Consider the following 19,332-nt stretch of genomic DNA (forward strand, 5'->3'; position numbering starts at 1 on the left):
TGAAAAAGTCCAAATTCCCAGTGAGCCAGTACATCATGTGGAAGAACGAGCATCTACTCTGGACAAATAAACTCCGAGGTCGGCTTTAAGTTACAAAGAGGAATCCAGGTGCCAGCGGTTATTTCAGGGCTGGGGCGTGCAGCATGTGCACGGTGTGGATGACCTACACCTGCAGAGTAATGTTAACATTTCTGCAGAAATGAGTCTCCTCTCTGGGTCTTTAAGATAACCTGTAAAGTTTTTGTCATGCAAATTTGATTCTTTGAAAGGAACTTTCTTTCGAGGTTAAAGGAGCAGCGATGTGATGTGGCCTGCACAGTATTTCTGCTCCTTTCCTTTCAGTTACTGCCAAAGGGAATGGATGGTGTCATCATGGCAGAAGCAACGAGTCAGGACACTGAGGGAGAATTTGCGGTAAAGTTAACCAGTGTGTGAGATGGAGGGACGGACACAGAGGAAGGATGAGCTGCTCCTTTATTGGGCCACAGAGGATGAGTTAATAAAATGTGTAATTTCAAGGGAGACTGCCTCTGTGCTTCTCATGAGAATATATCTGATCCGTCCTCTCTGTCCGCTCGGCTCTTTAAAACCACAGAGGAATCGATGTTGTTCTGTGCGTCTGTCAGGCTGTGCGGGCAGATGATGGATGCAGTAAGATGGATGAAAGGTGAGGTTGCCCTGTTGTCCGGCCTGGAGCAAGACGTTGTTTAACAGTGATTAATCAGTGAAAGGAAAACGAATGAGGAAGCAGTCTGGCAGTCGATGAGTCATTTAAACCACTCAGTAGTTTTTTCTTCTCTAATGTGAGGAATGTGTTTGTTTTGGGGACTGTTGCTCTGACAAAATAACTAATTTGAAGATGTTTCTTCAAGTTCTGAGAAATTCTCAGAGGGGTTCCCAGAGCTGGCCGCAATGTCTTTCGAACCAGGCGGATCACTCTGCCCCGAGATGACCACTTTAGGGTTACGCCCTCTCTGTGACATCATGCAGCTTAACGGGACAGAAACAACTGGTTGACTTGAGTGTTTGGAGCAACCGGAAAGCTGAGGGAGTGTTTAGTTTGCAGGGATGATGTTTTAAGAAGATCCAACGTTGTAACAGTGGATGTACGATGGAAAATGAGTGACAGCGGGTCTCTGCTCATGTTGCTCGATGCATCTCTGTGCTGCACACGCTTAAGAAACGAACAAAAAGCATTCAAACTCTAAGTTTATCTTTAATAAAGACAGGATGTGAAGCTTGTATGCTAATTATGCAGAGCTGCCGGATGGAAGATGATCTAAAATAATTGATTTTTTTTAAGAGACGCAAGCTTCTTTCAGATGCTTTGCTAACAGTGTTAGCATTACATAATGACAGCCAGTGGAGAAGGTGCTGACGTGAGATCCGGTATCTCCAACCGTCCCTGCAGAAGCGATGCTGCTGTGTGGCCTCCACTTATTTTCTCTTCCCTCTGTAGTTTGCGGACAACCTCAGATACGATTATAATAAATACAATGATGATGTTGAGAGGCACAGATGGGAAAGACTCTCATGCTAACATGATATGAAGACAGTTGAATGATTACAAGTATTAAAAGTTGAAATGGGAACTAATTTTAATGCTTTGTTCATTAAATTTATTCTTTATTATACAGAAGATCAGTTTTGGTTGATATGAAGTGTCCTTGATTACAATTATCATGATGAGTGAAGTCTCAAGTTATAAATAAAACTTGGACATAATGACATCCGCCTTTAAAAGTCTAAACGATGTTTCAGATAACACATCTGTAACAAGGTCCATTATGTGGTAATAAGCAGCTGGAGGTAACTAAGAAACCACTATCTGTACCTACAGCATTTTCATATGAAAAATAAATACCAGAATCCGTTCGGACCAAGTTTAGATCGCTTTCAGTCTGGTTTGGCGCTTAATTTTGTCCTTGGCACAAACTTTTCCTTCATGTAGTCTCTCTCTGGTTCCTCTGCCTCTTCAGTTCTTTTCATTTTTTTTCTAGTCAGAATCAGCTTTGACCAGAATAAATAAATGATGGATACGCGACCAAGGGAGTTTTTCCTTCCCACTCTTTCTCTGTATTATCATCTTTACAATATAAAGTACTGATGGAGAAACAACGGAGGCAACAGTAGTTGTGATTCGGTGGTATATAAATAAAACTTGTAAACACATTATTTTGGTTTCTTCTGTTTCTTCGTGTGATCCCAGCCCGAGTCCATTATGATTATCCAGTTGTGGAATTGGTTTTGTGCTCTTGGTCTTGTTTTAGATTGACTTTGTTCTTCTTGTGCTTCGCGTCGCCGCGATCAGGGCTCTGTTTGGGTCAGATCGTTGTTCTCGAGAATTTCTTTACATCTCTGTCTGATTTTGAGTCTGAGTGTCTGCGTAATAGATAAAACATGAAAGTATTTAAAGTGCTTGTATTGCACGGTATAATTTGAGTGTTGAAGTGCTGCTGCCTGTTTGTATTCAGCAAACCTTCCTTGCATATACAAAGTGTTTTTCAGAATTTATTGTCCTAAATCATTTGTAATCGTCACTTTTATGCCAGAAATCTTTCTCTGCAGCCTCGGGGCTTCATTGTAAAGGACGGCAACAGTAAAAACCTTTGGTGCTTTCTTAGTGCTTCTGTGGATTATTACTGCAGATGCTGACGAGCTCACAGCCGCAAGCAAAAATCTGCTGGAATCTGGTGTGTGTGTGTGTGTGTGTGTGTGTGTGTGTGTGTGTGTGTGTGTGTGTGTGTGTGTGTGTGTGTGTGTGTGTGTGTGTGTGTGTGTGTGTGTGTGTGTGTGTGTCAGGGCAGCCCAGCAGTCTACATAGAGTATCTGAGCCAATTAAAGCTCGGATCAATAAAACACGGGGTCTGACACAGACCCAGCTAACGGCACGTCCCGCTTTGAGCTGTCCGTCTTCCCTTTGGCGTTTTAGCTGTTTTTCCCTCAGTTATGTTTGGCATCTTAAATGTCTGCTGTTTATTTCCGCGGGCTCCCTCTTTCAGCTCGCCACCAATCTTTCCTTTCATCCTTTGTTTGGTGTCTTGTCAGCTGCAGGAGCAATTGAGTCATGCAGAGAAACGTAATTCACCAAATCACGCAGAGCTTAAGATGAAAACACGGCAAAACCAGCAGAGTGGGTCCACTTTGAAACTGTCTTAATACCTGCATGTAATAGGAAAGCAGCTGTTTGTAATCATAAACCCACAAAGAGTGATGAACGGCTCAGCAACATAGAGCTTAAAAGCTCTATGTTGCTCCTAGTTTTGGTATCAAGTCGTTTTTGTAACAGCAGCAGGAAGTAACTGATTGATATCATCCTAGAGGTGATTGATTGACCAAACAGGTGTGTGTGTCTGTGTATGTGTGTGAGCGTGCATTCACATCTTTGTGGGGACCAAAAATTGGAAGTTTACTATGCAAAATCCTGGTCCCCACAAGTTTGAAGACAACTTTGAGACTCAAAATGTGGTTTTATTGACAGAGTTACATTTGGGTTATGGTTAGGTTTAGGCTGAGGGTTAGGCATTCATGTTTCATGGTTAGGGTTAGGAGAAGGGGCTCGGGAAAACATTATGTTAATTAGATGTCCCCACAAGATATGAATACCCGATGTGTGCGTGTGTGTGTGTGTGTGTGTGTGTGTGTGTGTGTGCTTCTTCAATAGCAACGTGATGCATGTTTGTTTTGCGTTGAATACTCCAAACACAGGATATGAAGACAATTATCACCCATTGTCAGCTGTGTGTGTGTGTGTGTGTGTGTGTGTGTGTGTGTGTGTGTGTGTGTGTGTGTGTGTGTGTGTGTGTAAGCATCCCTCAGGTGTGACAGTTGTGGGCTCTAATAACCCCAAAAGGAGGAAACGCCCCTCTTCACATTCAGGTCCACAAGCTCTCACACACACTGCTGTGTGTGTGAGACATTTTCCTCACTTGTTGGTATTTGGGGTCACACTAGAACATCTGTTAGCATTGTTGCTAATGCTCGCTGCGAGCGCTCCGACTGCCTCCATGTCCAAACATTCTGAATTCTGTGCAGGTGTGAATCTGAGCATGAGTTATTGTCTGTCTTTCTGCTGGCCCTCTGTCTCTGGGCAAGCCCTGCAAACTTAGATCAAATAAGCAGTTAAGGATGGATTATGGATGTATACATTATTTATGTTTTGGGCACTCATTGTGAAATTTTAATTATTAACATGTTTCATTAATGTCGTAGTCACGGGGGGGAAACAATGGTTTGAGACCGCAGCATGGTCAAAGTCATTGTCTGAAGCAGTTGCTTTGTAGACGGGGAGCAGGTCTGCTGCTGTCTGCAAAGCAAATTTGTCAAGGCAATAAAATGCCAATAAGATGGAGTCAGTTTCTCAGTTTGTGACTGAATGGGGTCAACTGAGTGGGTGAACTGGTTATTACATGCAGTCTGTTTGTGGTGATAAACTGGTGAAAATCGTAAATCTTCATGCACAGATATTCATGTTAATGCCTTTCATTCAGAGTCCAGAGAGAACCTCACAGATCTGAAAGAGAAATTCGAAAAGTCACCGAACTGTCTGAGTCGGACTGCAGTCACTCCGAGTCAGACCGGGATTGTTGGGAGACAGATAGCCTCCCGCCAGGCGACCTGTGGTTGACAGTGGGCGCAGAGCAACACGTTCTCAGCGATTAATGATTTCCCAATCATTAATCGCTTTGGAAAACACTATCTAATACGATTAAGATTGTGGTTAAGGTTAGGATAAAGGTTAGAGTTGGACACGGCTGGAATGCGTGTTACCGCCAGGAGTGTCGTTCCATTGTATGCCATCCACAATCCGGCGCGTATCATAGGGACGCGGAAGGTCACCTTTCGCGTTCCTATGGGATGCCTCGAGACATGACAAATCGTCGGTATGTTACGCGTTGGGAATGAGAACGGTCTGCGCAAAGAGAGATTAAAGGTGAGGCATGTTCAAACTCAGTTTGTTACCGCAGCTACTTGTAATCGTTTTTTTCTAGTCATGGGGCGGTTGCCGTCCTGTCCTGAGCGAGCCATCATACACAAAATATTCACTGATTTGAACCAAAACCATTTTGTTTTCCTAAAGTTAATCAGGTGAATAATTGAAAGCGTTTAAGTGCTTGTGAATATTATCCTAAACACACCACCACCACTGCTGCAGCTAAAGTGAACTTTAGGCAGTTTCAGTGGTCAGTACTAAAAAAGGTGCTACGTTAGGTTTGAACTCTGACTCAGTAAACATCCCTGCTTCTGTGGGCTTCCCTTTGTGTTGAGACACGTGTGGAAGCAAACACTCGCCTAATCCACCTGTACACTCACGGATATACATGCAAATATACCAACACACACACACACACACACACACACACACACACACACACACACACACACACACACACACACACACACACTCACATAGTTGTTTTAATCACTTTCTGTCCTGCTGTGCTTGAAGTTTGATTTAGGCTTCTGCGGGAAATCTACGTCCTAACTACGATGTCACCAGAAAATCCTTTTAACCCTATGCTCCAACCTTCCACGCCATTCAAGTGTAATTACATTTCATGGGAGGTGCACATCAGGTCACGTGGAATGTTACGGCGTAGATTTCAGGGATTTTTCTCATCATGAATGTATTAATGTAGTTTAAAATGCTCTGCACAAACACTTTTAGACTCTTTTAGGCCACAGTAAAGTGATGCCAGCCAGAAAACAAGTGTTCCAGTATGTGTTTTTTGTGTTTTCGTGGTCTTTTTTCTTCTCTTCTTTGGTTCTTCAATTGTATTTTAAAGATTCAGGGGCAGGTAAGCTGAGAGTAAATGCTGTGCTACATTCATATCGCCCTACACATTAATGTCAAATAAATTAGATTAAGATTTGCAAGCTTAGCAAAATTAAGGCTATAAAAGATCTATAATGCAGCTCTGCATTTCAATCCTGTCAGAGAACAATCGCGGTACATTTAATACATGTAATTAATCGTCTTTTCCTTTCTTTTTTTAGGCTTGCTTTATATATTATACTTCATATTAAAGATTGACTTCAAAACCACAATCCAAAATATATGACTTTTTAATTAAGCCTTTCTTCTCTGCGGGCTCTTTTGAAACACACAGAGTTGGTGTTTAGTTTGAAACGGAGACTCTGAGATCATGTTTTCCTTTTATAACGTCTCGTGTTTGCTTTAGATAACACAATCTGCCGCGTGCGTGTATTTGTGTGTGTGTGTGTGAGACCCTTAACATTAATTTCCTGTTTAAATTAAACTGATCAGAGCCATGAGCTTAATGGGCACGTTCTCTTTACATTTCTGTCTCGTTGTCATCTTATCTTTAATGTTGTTGTGTACACATTCTGTTATTTTTACAGCCTTTGCCCTTTATTTTCGCCCTCGTGACCCCCCTCCCCCCATGCTGTGAGTTAATGAGTTTTATAGTAATGCACAAAGCTGGCAGGTGAATGGATAGTTCTATAGAATAAAACACAAAAGCGGCTAAATAATCACCTACCATGGAAAATGCAGACAAAAGACGGCCAAGCTTCATTTCTCCAAATAACATGTTGTGTTTGTCTAAGTGAGACAGTCACTGGGTGTCACGTATGTTCACACAAACACACAAACGCATGACCTGCTGTCATCTATAACATAATCTGAAGATCCCACTTCCTCTTCCTCACATTTAACCTGATGACTGCCGGTGTCTCGTTTTTGTTGCAGTGATGATCGATTGATTAGTAAGAATGTGCAACTTTATGATTGGATCCCAAAAAACTAGTCATCACTTACAGTACTGTGTAAAAGTCTTGAGCCACCCATTATTCTTTATGTTTTGGCAGGTGGATGATTTATTGAAACATACATGGATATACATATACAGCATATACAGTAAAAACAGAGCTTGTACTATTCTAACGAGCTTCAGAGTGAATATTAAGTATGAGTGCCTTTATTCTTCAGCTCTATGTCAGCTCTGTGAGGATCTTCAGGATCAGTTCTCCAGGGTTCATGAAGGATGTTCAAAGCTCTTCTTTGGATGTTTCTGCCTTTTGTTCTGTTCTCTGTCAGGATGATCTCACAGAGATCTGGCTCTGGGGAGGCCCATCCATGACTGATAGTGTTCCCCTATATGTTCTTCTATCCAGGTATGATTTAATTATTAGCAGATGCGTTCCAGATGGTGGATCAAACGGACTGTATTTTTCTTCCCTCATAATTCATCTGTTTATCAAAGATCTCCAACATCACAGACTGACCTGCAGCTGAGACCATGACAGAGCAATCTGTCTGAGAGACTGCAGTCAGTCCAAATTGGGCTGCAACTGTTTGGAGACGGGTTGCCTCCCACCAGACAATCTGTGCAGTTACTCTGCAGTCAAAAGACGCTGAGGGTGTTACACGATCAACATCTGGGCCTTTAGTTGGTTGCTGGAATTACTTGCAGTTCGTCATCAAACAAAGAAGAAAATTCAGTGTAATCACGGGACAACCACAGATTAATCTTTCCCTCGTCACAAGGAGTTTGTCATCCTATTTTTACTCTAGTCCGGGGGTGGGCACTCTAAATTGCGTCCTCAATGTCTTGAAGTTCTCCAGAGGCCTGGTAATGACCTGATCATTTGATTCCGGTGTGTTGACCCAGGGTGAGATCTAAAACCTGCAGGAGACGGGGCCTTGAGACTGGAGCTCCCCACCCCTGCTCTAGTCCAATATGATAAAAGCTATCTTGGCTCGTACTAACTGCTAATGGAAGGAATCCGGTCTTTGGGTGATGACGTAATGAATCCTGCTTCCGGGCCCAAAGTACTCTGTGTTTAATAAGGCTTTTGTGTTTTTTACATGTTTTAATGCTTTGTGTCTTGTTCTATTTAATCTCAACAAGCCCTAAAAACAGTCAGTGATCACTGTCGGCCTCTCTCGGGTTTTATTACCACTAATCATTTTAAAGCTCAGTTTTCAAAACCTTATGATGTAACTGCAGCCCAGCCCATGCAGCAGTATATTAATAACTAACCTCGTATTGTGGTTGGATTATCTCACCTGTTCTCCCGACTGAAGTTCGGTCCGTTTACCGCATCCTTCCATGCGATTGCGTTTGTCCTGAACCTTCGGGAACACCCGCGTTAACTTTGAGTGGAAAAAAGTTAGCGTTCATCGTCTAGCTTCACTGTTTATATTATGCTAACATAGCTGTGTCGCTAGCGATCAAGTAGCACATCATTATATACCAGCTAACCCAATTTCAGTAACCCTACAAACGTCACTGCTATTTTGTTTTCTGTCTTTATTTATGTTGGAAGTGATAGCAGAGCTGTACGTTTTAATTTGTTTTGTAAATCTCTCAGCCACAACATGGTATATTTTATATTTAGATGGAAACTAGCGAGCTAACTCCCTGCTAACTTCTAACTCCGTTACATTTCATAAATTTGGTTTTCATGGATGCCTGGATGTTAAACTTAATTTTTACACCTGGTAGAGCAACAACGCTGATCATTTTATTACAGATGAAAGGAGTTGGACAGTTTTAACTCTCAGTGACGCTGCAGTGATTGTGTGACTTAGGGACCTGCAGCGGAGTTTAGGCCCAGGCACGACTAATGACGTAAGACTTAAAGATCGGATTGGTTGTGGTTCTTGTAAACACAAACCCCAAACATCTGGCATCAAAGCAACACAAATGTGTGACTCCTCCCTGACAGAGGTAACTCTGGGCAGTGTTCAACTTCCCCAAGACAGAGAAGAGCAAAGTTGTCTCTGATGTTCATTCATGCAACATTGTGTTTTCATGCTGTTTACCATTCAAAAATGAAGGATAAACAGTTATATTAATAGTTCGTGATAAAGTGAATGAAACATCAGTTAACTAATATCTGTATGTTTTCATTCATTTTTCATAACCGCAGTGAAGCTTGTGCTTTCTGTGCTCAAACAGATTTATTCCCCCACAGTGCTTCACAGGACAGTTCTGTCACAGAGGTCCCATTCAGTGCATTAAGAGGCAGAATAATTATCTAGCAGCTATGAGCTGACTGCAGTGGCTCATGCTTTTAGATATCGATACTGTGGAAAATGTAGAAATCGAGCTGATTTTGTTTTTATCCCAATATTTGAGCATTAAATCATTAGATGATAATAAGAAAAATCTCATTAAACTGAGACTTTTTATTTCAGAAAGTCTCAATTTTCCAAGAGGTCACACAATGTTTTTAAAAGACAACTGGCTCAGCACCAGTGTCCAGATGTTTCTGTTTTCAGGGTCCTGATGATGGATGAATGTTGGGATGTTGGTTTTTCTTTGGAAACAGGGTTAATAGGTTGAAGCAGCAGCAGTCCTCCTCTGCTTCATGCAGGAGTCTCTGGAAGAGATCGTGGATCCTTTATTTGAAATATAAAGGCACTGGGCCCGGTTCACTGATATATTTGTAGAAATTGTTTTTACTTTCTGTACGAAATAATCAAGATCTCAAAATCTCGGGTGCCGGTTTAGCTCAGCGTGTTGAGCGGGCGCCCGCATGCCATATGGCAGAACGGCCAGCCCAGGTTCAAATACGACCTGCGGCCCTTTGCCGCATGTCTTCCCCCTTCTCTCTCTGCCCCTGCTTTTCTGTCGTTTCTTCACTGATCTGTCTAATAAAGCTGAAAAAGGCCAATAAAATAAAATCTCAAAATCTCTTGACTCATCACAAGTGTTGTAAATTTAAAAGCTTGTTTTGAAAGTGCTGTTGTGTTGTTTATTTCAGGTCCTCAGAATTTTTATCTTCATGAGTGTGAATTATGAAAAAAACTCTTGTTAAGCTCGTTAAGTAAATTAGTGTGTATAAGAGCAAACACACACACACAGAAACATGTACAAGTGCAAGAAATTGAGCATGAACAGTGATTTACACCAACACACTCAGCACATAATATCACTAAATGCTCGACTGTCCCCAGATACCTATCACTCTGTGTGTGTGCGTGTGTGTGTGTGTGTGTGTGGGTGGGTGGGGCCTCAGTATTAATATGGGCCTAATGGAGCCCAGTGAGAGCTGCAGTGTTCCCTCTGAAAATGATTTAATTACATTTGCAAAGTGGATGAGTCTGGAGGGAGTGTTTGCTGCGTCAGGGCTTAAACACACACACACACACACACACACACACACACACACACACACACACACACACACACACACACACACACTTACAACCAGAAAGAGAAGTAGTCTTTCAATTAGAGTGATTGGCCGCCGTGCCGGGGTCTGGATACTGTGTTTTATTTGCACTTACCTCGCTCGCTCTGTCACGTCTTTATTTTTCATAACCTCATTTTGGAGATTGCTCTCTCACTCACATCTCCTCCTCTTTAAGCCTTTAAAGCATCGACTCTGGTTCTTCCTTTTCTTTTGCTCGTAGTATAATAGGATTTTAGAATCGGTGCACAATAATGATGAAGTGAACTTTGAGTTGGTTTCTGGCATTCTGTCTCCACAGCGCATGCTGTCGGGATGCTTCTTGATCTGAGACCTGGCATTGCAAAAAAAGCTTGAAGGATCCTCTGTGGTCATTAAGCACCTTTTTTATGCAATATGCATCTTACCGTTTTGTTTTGTTATGGATGTTATGGAAGGGAGGGTGGCCTCATAAATAAGAATTATTTTGAACTGTGAATCATGCAAAGTCTCTCTAGTCGCACCTGAATAATAAGTATAGGTGTGTAGTCTATGGCAGAAACATGAATGAATGAATGAATGAATGGTGATGAAATAATGATGCACCATATCTTTAGCTATAAACAGCACAGAGAACACTTGGGGTCGTCGCTTTGGTCCCACTCTGTTACCTAAACTTCTAACATCTTTTTCTCTTCGTCCCTCTCCTCCTCCTCCTCCTCCTCCTCCTCCTCCTCCTCAGCAGTTTGTCATTGCATTGAATGGAAAAATGCTGAGCTCTTCGTTTGTCTTTGACATGCTGCAGCTTGAAAATGATCAAATATTTGTGTGTGTGTGTTTGTAGGTTTTGGGATTATAGCCGACAACAGCCTCTCCTGGATACTGTAGAGCATCATTCAGAGTTTGTCTGTGGATTAGACTTCAACCTGCACATCCCCAACCAGGTAACATCACCCACCTGTGCTGTTTGTAATGAGCCAGCTGACTTACTGAGGTAACACTCAAAGGATGAAAGAACCAATGTTTTGTGTGTATGGGTGTATGTGGGTGTTCCTGTGTTAGCATCTGCTGAACAGGTTTTAGTTCTCAGACCAAAACACGCTCCCAGACTCATATTTATCCACATTCATAAATACATGTGTACACTCAGCTGGTTTTTTAAAGGTCTCCATTTTATAAGTTTTCATGCAAATTTCCCAAACGTTGAGTAATCCAGCTAAAGACAAACCAAATGAGTAATATAACCTTCCTGAGTGTACGTCAGCCTTCTCACCACCATATAAACATAACAGTACTCCAAAATGTCTTTTAGCAGAGGTTCTGGGGACGATCTGTGTCCCCAGAACTTAGTTTAACATTGTGACACTCACTCAGGTTTAAACATTACCAGCGATGCTTGCTGAGAGTAATTAGATGCACAAGAGCGTAAAACCGAGTCAGGTTGGCCTTTAGACTTCTGCCATGAAACTGTGAAAAATGAATTCACTGGATTTAACTTGATTAAAACGGCAAAGAGTGAAATTTACTAACATTTTATTAATCAAGTTTTTGATTTCCATTATTCTATGAATTTGGTATTTTTAATAGACGGAAATGTACCATTTAAAAAATCTGGATCATTCCTTCTTCAGGTATTCCTGCTGACTTCCATATTCAGGCATATTCCTTCTTCTGTTCTCGCCTCATTGTGCCCACTCCGTGTTTCTAGTAGTTTTGAATTGGGGCCATAAATCAATATGTCCGCACAAGGCTAAGTTTTACCCACACACCGAAACGCTCAGCCCCGGTCGCCCGTCACCGTGTGGGGTGCTCTGATGTGTCAGGGTAAGAAAGCAGTGAATTGAAAAGGCCACCGGTGTCCAGTCCTGTTTTTGGACTAATTTTGACAGGAGCTGCACCGCGTGGCTCTCAAACTGAAGGAAACATGTGACATCCAGCAGACTCCAGCATAATGCTGCCGGATGAGTGTGTGGGGTATCCTGACTAAAGCTATATTGGGATTCTCATCAGCTGGGAAATTAGTGATGAAATCAGCTGCAGCTGCTTTAGGAAAGCGTGAGCTGAGGTTATCACTCCTACATCACTGCGCCATGTTGAAAGTGTTCTAAAAAAAGAAAAAGGTTTAGCTTAGTTAGCCAAAGTTCACCATAACCCTTAAAAACACCTTCAGCCAGTTTCCCGTCTACTATTTGATGCAGCGATGCACCTTAACCAAGCAAGCTCTGCTTTACAGGATTCAGCCCGTTAACTTTAAGTGATGCAGAAATCCCAGCTGAGCTTTTAACGAACCGCACCAGAAGTCCTGAGATTGATTCCTTACCCTCCGGGTGGCCATCGGATTCACTTCATTTAGGCAGCTGTTGGTTCCTTCCTGTGTCTTATGGTGGATATTTCATGGAAATGCAGCATTTGTCTTTGAGTTTTTTAATAAAACACAATTTTTCATGGAGCTATTTTGACTCTAGATTGACTTAACTTCAAGTCACGACTTGGATCAGCTGCTGCAGACTGAAGCAGAGAAGAAGCAGTTGAAAACTAGCCTGATAACTTTAGGTCAAAAATCCTTGTTTAGCCACTGTTTTTAACAAGGAAGATAAAAAGTTAAATAGTTTTAGCCGATTTGATTGGATTTTATTCTTTGCCTGCACAACCATGACCAATCGAGAAGACTACCAACAAAAACCTGAAAAATTTCAGCTCCAAAAATCGGATCCCTTCTGATTCTCCATCATATGTACATATCTGTAAAAGTGAGCGGAGAAGGGATTTCTGTCGCACTCTTACCTATTTCCCCCAGGGTTACCACAGCAAATGGATCCACGTGTTTGATTTAGCACCGATTTTTCCAGGACAGGAGCAGACTGGCTTGTGAGCCCAGAGGCAGATGTGTTATAACCACTACACTACAAGAAAGTACGAAACTCAGAAACAGACCCACATTTTTTTTTTGGTTGTTTGTTTTGTGGAGGTTTGTGAAGGATGGAAATAATTCACCTCTCCGCCTTGAGAGCATACAAATTCATTTTGTCGGCGTGCACCATCGTCAGAGTTTTCACTTGAAGCCAGAAATAGCTCAAGTGGAAAATCAGATTGAGCAGGATACAAACGGTGACGAGGTGGAAGTGCGTACGTGATAACGGCCTCACGATCCACGGCGTAACCCCACAACGTGATGGTAAACAGTCAGTTACCCACAGCAACCAATCACAGAGGGCAGGCTGTCCCGAACGCCAGAGTTCACTGTGACAGTCAGCGAGCTGTGTGTATGTGTGTGTGAGAGAGAGGTGCAGTAATGAGCTGCAGAGTGTGTGTGTGTGGGTGGAAGCACCAACAGTAATGAGTTGTATTGTTAGCCGCGCTGTTATCAGTCGTGTCATTGTGGAGAAGCAGGCTGTGAAAATGCGAGCCACACTCAGTGACAGTGTGGAGGACACTTGCACTGACGTCATGGATCAGATCGCCGCTCTTATTTTCCGTCTTCCTCTGGGGTCGAGTTTCTCTCCTTGGGACGTCTCTCTGCTCGAATCACATCAGATACTCAGGGGAAAAAAACAAAAACTCTTTTCAGGGATAATTTAGAAGCATTTCTAAATAATTTGAATGAGGAACAAGAATCGACATTCATCTGTCCTGCTTTCAGAGGATGTTTCTGGCAAATAATCGATTAAGTAGAAAGATTAGACTCTAAAAAGTCAGAAAATCGTCTAATAGACGAGGTTAAACACTGCTGAGACAGATATTGCACATGCATTTAAAGGACATTTGAAATCACTAGTCAGTAATAAAGTCATATTTTACCTGCCAGTGAAACATTAGCTTGTTTACTGTGGCTAATTTTAGCAGAGCTAGCTAGCATTAGAAAATAAGACAGAAGAAGAATACGAATTCTTTTATTCACTTTGTATTTTAAAGTGTGAAAGTATTCAAATAAAGTGCTGACATCAGCAGAATTATAGAGCAATAGTAATGATGCTGAGTAACTTAAATGGAGGTAAAAGAATACAATAACAGCTTCACCTTGTAAGTCTGCAAGAGCTGCACAACACCGTCACACAGAAAAACAACCACCTTTAGCTCTTCCGGTCATACAGACTGAGCGCTCCAGTGATTCTCACCAGCTGCTAGCATCCCCTCCTTTGTCGCCTTTGTTCTTTCTACCTCAAACAGTCTTCTGTAATATTTTACAAAGAGCTGAGCTTCGTTAAAGTAGCTTCTGTTTACGTACTAACATCATGTTCGAGGCTAACGTTCGCCTGGCTTGCCTCGTTGTTGTACTCATGATACAGCTCTGTCCTCCAGTTGATTTCCAAACCTGTTATTTGCCAGTTTCATATGTACTACTGCAGCTGCGGTTCTCTTTTTGCACCTTCCCCTTTGACGTAAAGTCTTAGACCACAGTGTCAAACAAATGGTTTGCACCAAAGGGTCCAGTCTGGCATATTTTATGAACTGCTGTTCTCTGCACCAGGAAAATAGTTTTCAGATAGTTCGGAAGTGGTCATACCATTATGGTGGCTCCAACAGGCCTTGGGCATGTTGGACTTTATGACTCATAAACTAAACAGTCATAAAATTCACCGCCCCCATGTTTGACCCAGCAGCTGCTGCAAATTGATAAAACATGAATAATTAATATAACCGGCTAATATTTCAGGTGAAGTTTGTCTGCAGCTCGTGCGAGACACTGACAGTTGTGACCTGCTGCTTCCTCCACATCACGTGATTGGCTCATTCAGATTTTTGTTCTCTGCATCTCTGCGGGTGGCCGTTGAACACGTGCCTTTCATTCTCAATAAGACACAAGTTGAATGTAAAAGCTATAGAAGACCTATTGACGGGGTCAAAAGGGGAATTCTCCAGAGGAAAACTGCCCGTTACTCAAACGTGATTAAAAACCAGCTCTTTGGTGTTCAGGATTAGTAGTGTGTGTGCAGAACTTATTTTCTGTTCTGTTGTTCGAGATGAACAAATTGACCAAATATTTACGTCAGTGGTCAGTCTCGCTGATGTTGAGCAATAATGTCCACCTTTTGAGAGTTTGGAGGTATGGCAGTGGGGTAAATACGACAGAACAGTGTTTTGGTCTGTTTTCACTTGCTGATTAGTTTGACTCCCACCGAGGGCACGGTTGTGTTTAGGCACTACAATCTGCTTGGTTAGGTTGAGAAAATGATGATGGTTTGGGTTAGAAATCCATCCGTCTGCTGCTGAAATGTGCTGCGTCACAGGACTGATACACTCTGTTTATCTGAGAGACTCCAGAGCTTTTAATGAAACAGCTAATAAATGTCTTCAAAGTCTCCTCGACCATCTTAGAGAAGCAGGGACTGACTGACCCAATCACTGACACGCAGGCTGGTTTGTCTCCACGTGTGAGGCTGTGGATAGTTTATGTGGTTGTTTTTTTTTTTTTTTTTTTTACTGATTAAGTGTGGACAGTCGAGTGTTCGGTGTGGCTGGTCTTGGCTTTTTGTTCCAGCTCGTCTCTGGGAGGTGAACCATCATCTTCAGGGTTTTTATCAAAGCTGCAGATTCCTCTGATTATCTGTGGCATGGACATTTTATAAACCTGCCTCATAACTGGCAAAAGCACAGTTTTGTTTTTTCCAGAGGCAGAAAGTGTGTCTGGCTCCATCCTTAAAGTATTTTCTTTCGATCATACTGCAGCTTCTGCAGTATACAGTATGGCTAAGCATTAGCATGAAATGGGATTCAACTGTCCTCAGAATGTGTGCGCATACAAAACATGTACAAAGGATCTCTAATCCAGGTAGGAAATGTTTGTGCTGTTAGATTTCTCCTTGCTTTCCCAGGTTTCTGTGTCTTCTATACTAATATCTGCTCTCTGTGACCAAACATGAAGACACGAGTAGAAACAAACTGTCATAAACTGGATGTTCAGAGCAGTCTGAAGGCCGAGCTTGTGGTCTACCGGGACTTTGGCTTTCTCTGTGTTAGCTACCCTTTCCTGCTGGAGGTTTCTTCCTTTTAAAAGGGAGTTTTTCCTTCCCACTGTCACCAAGTGCTTGCTAATAGGGGATTGTGTGATTGTTAGGATCTTTATTACAATTATCAATATCTATAACTAAAACTGAATTGAAGTGAATTACTTGTGCTTCTAGAAAATCTGAAGATAAAACGAAATCCTGAATATGTTTCATGTGAGTATGAACGCCACAGCAGGTTGTGTTCGATGGGGAATCTGTTGAAACAATCTAACATAAAGTCAGGAAACACAGTATTCTGAAGTACAGGTGCTTGTTGTGTGAAGTGGAGCACACATGCCGAGTCGTGTTCCACTGAGCGAACATGCAGACGGAGATTTGAGGGAAATGTTGTGCTGCGTTCGATTTTAGTTGTAAGCACTCAAACTGAACTCGCACATCATTTCCATAAACAAGCTGCCCACTCCGTTAATCCTCGCACGGGCTAATCTACCGGAAACCCGATAAGGCTACACTATCTGTCCTACTGTCCAACGCCATTCATCATCCTGAAGTCTGCTCTTCACCACAGCTTCCATATTTTTCTGGTCTGTTCATGTTTAATATATTTCAGCTCTTGTGTTTTAATTTCTTCCTCTGATAAATGTGCTAACTCATGCTCATCACTTTTGTCTAAATCACTTTCTCTTTTGCTTTGCTTTCTCCGTCCATCACACTGCCTTACCTCCCTCACTGGTGTGGTTTTATTCTGGCATAGCCATGTGTGTCTGATGGATCACCCGCCTTTACCGCGCACACACACAGGGACACACACTGCGCACTGTTTAAGTGGTTATCGTGTGTGTGTTAGAGACAGAGTAAGGCGATAGATCACACAGGACTGCAGGATGACATCTGTTCACTGGTCTGTGGATTGTTGTTTTTTTTTTTTTATTAAAACTCCTTCTAATAACAGCTCAAAGCTTGTACAACTGACCACTGTTATTTTTGTTTCATTGGAAGAATTATTATTTTATTGTATATGTTGTTATATTATGTCTGTTATGTGCACCGTTAAAGCACACAGTCCAATAAAGAAGCACAGACTGCTAACGCATAGTTAGGTTTGATCAAACAAAGAAAATTTGCAGTAAACCGAGCGAAATTAAATCTCCCACACATGCAAACAGTATATGCACATGATGGACCAGCTGGTCATAATGTTTTGCCTCATCAGTATTTAATATATCAGTAAATAAGTTTTGGTCTTAGTGTATGTTTGTCTTAATGCTATGCTGTCCTTTTGTGGTGTAATACAGACTGAAACTAACTGTGGGGTTATTTCTAACTCGGGATCATGCTTTATACTGAGGATCTAGATCAGGAGTTGGGGAGCTCCAGGCCTCAAGGGCCGGTGTCCTGCAGGTTTTAGATGCGTCCTTCATCCAACACAGTTCATTAAATGGCTAAATGACCTCAACATGTCTCGAAGTTCTCCAGAGGCCTGGTAATGAACTGATCATTTGATTCCGGTGTGTTGACCCAGGGTGAGATCTAAAACCTGCAGGACACCGACCCTTAAGGCCTGGAGCTCCCCACCCCTGATCTAGATGTTGGATATATTCACCATGCTTGTGGCTCAGGTCTGGGCTTACTTGTCCAAAGGAAAAAAGAAAAGGTAGCTCAGTAGCAAACCGTTCAACTCCTCCATTATGCATTTGCTTTATAGATTATAGGAAAACACAATCTTGTCCAAATCTTTCAGAGAATTGCAGTTCAAAGTCATCGAAACCAAAATCCCAGATCCATATACTTAAATAAGGAAATGTTAAATATATTAGCATAAAAACATTAAAAAGCAAGAATTTTTTTTTATTTCGAGTTGGATAACAAGACAAATGAGGTTAAGGTTGTGTTTTTTTTTTAAGTTTCTTAGTTACCAAAGCTGAAAGTAAAAAGTCTGTTAGTGTTATTTTTACCCCTCAGATCAGAAATGGACACATTTCTGTGGTTCTCGCTGTATTTACTCTTTGTCATCATAAAGGGGATGTCTTTGGTGGGGTGGACATTTGAGGACTTTGCTGCTTTGATATGTCACAGACAAAACAGTGAATGGATTTACTGAACAACTCTTTGTACATTCATAAAGAGTAAGTACCTTGAAGCAGTGCTATTCAACGATTAAATGTGTATATTCTGCTACATAAATGCATGACTTTTGCCTGAGAGTGCCATTTTGCCACCAGCTTATTAGTCTTTTAATTACTCATTTCATTCATGTTTTTCTTATGTTAAATAAAAAATATTTGAGGAGACATGAAACGTTCTTCAGACTTTAAACTATTTCTTCCTGTGGCCTTTTTCTTCTCTTACCTCTCCTCATCACACATCTTTTATTATTCTTGCTTTCTTTGTACATTTTTCCCTCTTTGTGCTTTGCTGCAGTCTTGGCAGCCTTTGCCTTCTTTGCCTTACGACTGGCTGTTAAAGTTGATTAAAGAAGGGCATTCCTCATCTCAGTGGCTGAGTCACTGCACGGCCACTTTGCTTACTCATTCCCTGAAAGGCCATCCAAGCTTGTTAAGTCTGATTCAGATATTCGATGGAGCAGGAGGAAAGCCCGATGGACAAAAGGTGGTAGTGTGGTTACTGCGATCACAGTCGAACACAAAAACAGAGTCTCAGTCAGGTTTCAGAGCTCATTGCAGTACAGAAAAAACAGCTTTAGTGAAGGTTACAAATGATCTTCTTACAGCCTCTGACAGTGGACTAGAACATGTTGTAGGTATTACAGGTACTGCGCTGCAGTAGTTTGTATCATATCTATCTAATAGACCCCAATTTGTACATGTAAATGGAGAGTTCCACAGGGTTCAGTGCTAGGACCAATTCTGTTTACATTATACATGCTTCCCTTAGGCAGTATCATCAGAAGGCATAGCATACATGACACCCAACTTTATCTATACATGAAGCCAGATAACACAAACCAATTAGTTAAAATACAGGAATGTCTTAAAGACATAAAGACCTGGATGACCTCTAATTTTCTGCTTCCAAATTCAGATAAATTTGACCTTATTGTACTCGGCTCTAGAAATCTGGATGAATGGATGGATGCCATTACCTTGGCCTCCAGTAACACTGTGAGGAATCTTGGAGTCATTTTTGACCAGGATATGTCCTTCAATGCACATATTAAACAAATATGTAGGACTGCGTTCTTCCATTTGTACAATATCTCTAAAATTAGAAATATCCTGTC

General features: G+C 41.7%; 1 protein-coding gene and 1 pseudogene across 4 annotated transcripts in view; one reads left to right on the forward strand and one right to left on the reverse strand.

Annotated features, from left to right (window-relative positions):
• The window catches only part of LOC146692549 (uncharacterized), a 232,329-nt pseudogene that overhangs the window by 102,756 nt on the left and 110,241 nt on the right, over positions 1-19,332 (reverse strand). The gene's annotated exons all lie outside the window — the stretch shown is intronic.
• The window catches only part of pex7 (peroxisomal biogenesis factor 7), a 44,510-nt gene that overhangs the window by 19,224 nt on the left and 5,954 nt on the right, over positions 1-19,332 (forward strand). For all 3 annotated transcript variants that reach the window (XM_085432685.1, XM_085432687.1, XM_085432686.1), the window contains one exon: positions 10,988-11,087. In XM_085432685.1, coding sequence (XP_085288811.1) covers positions 10,988-11,087 — 100 coding nt within the window. The remainder of the gene's footprint in view (positions 1-10,987; positions 11,088-19,332) is intronic.

The sequence above is a fragment of the Copadichromis virginalis genome, linkage group LG15 (genome assembly GCF_057382275.1).
Source record: "Copadichromis virginalis isolate Kocher_CV1m ecotype Utaka linkage group LG15, C_Virginalis_male_GT1.1, whole genome shotgun sequence".
In the NCBI taxonomy this organism is placed as follows: domain Eukaryota; kingdom Metazoa; phylum Chordata; class Actinopteri; order Cichliformes; family Cichlidae; genus Copadichromis; species Copadichromis virginalis.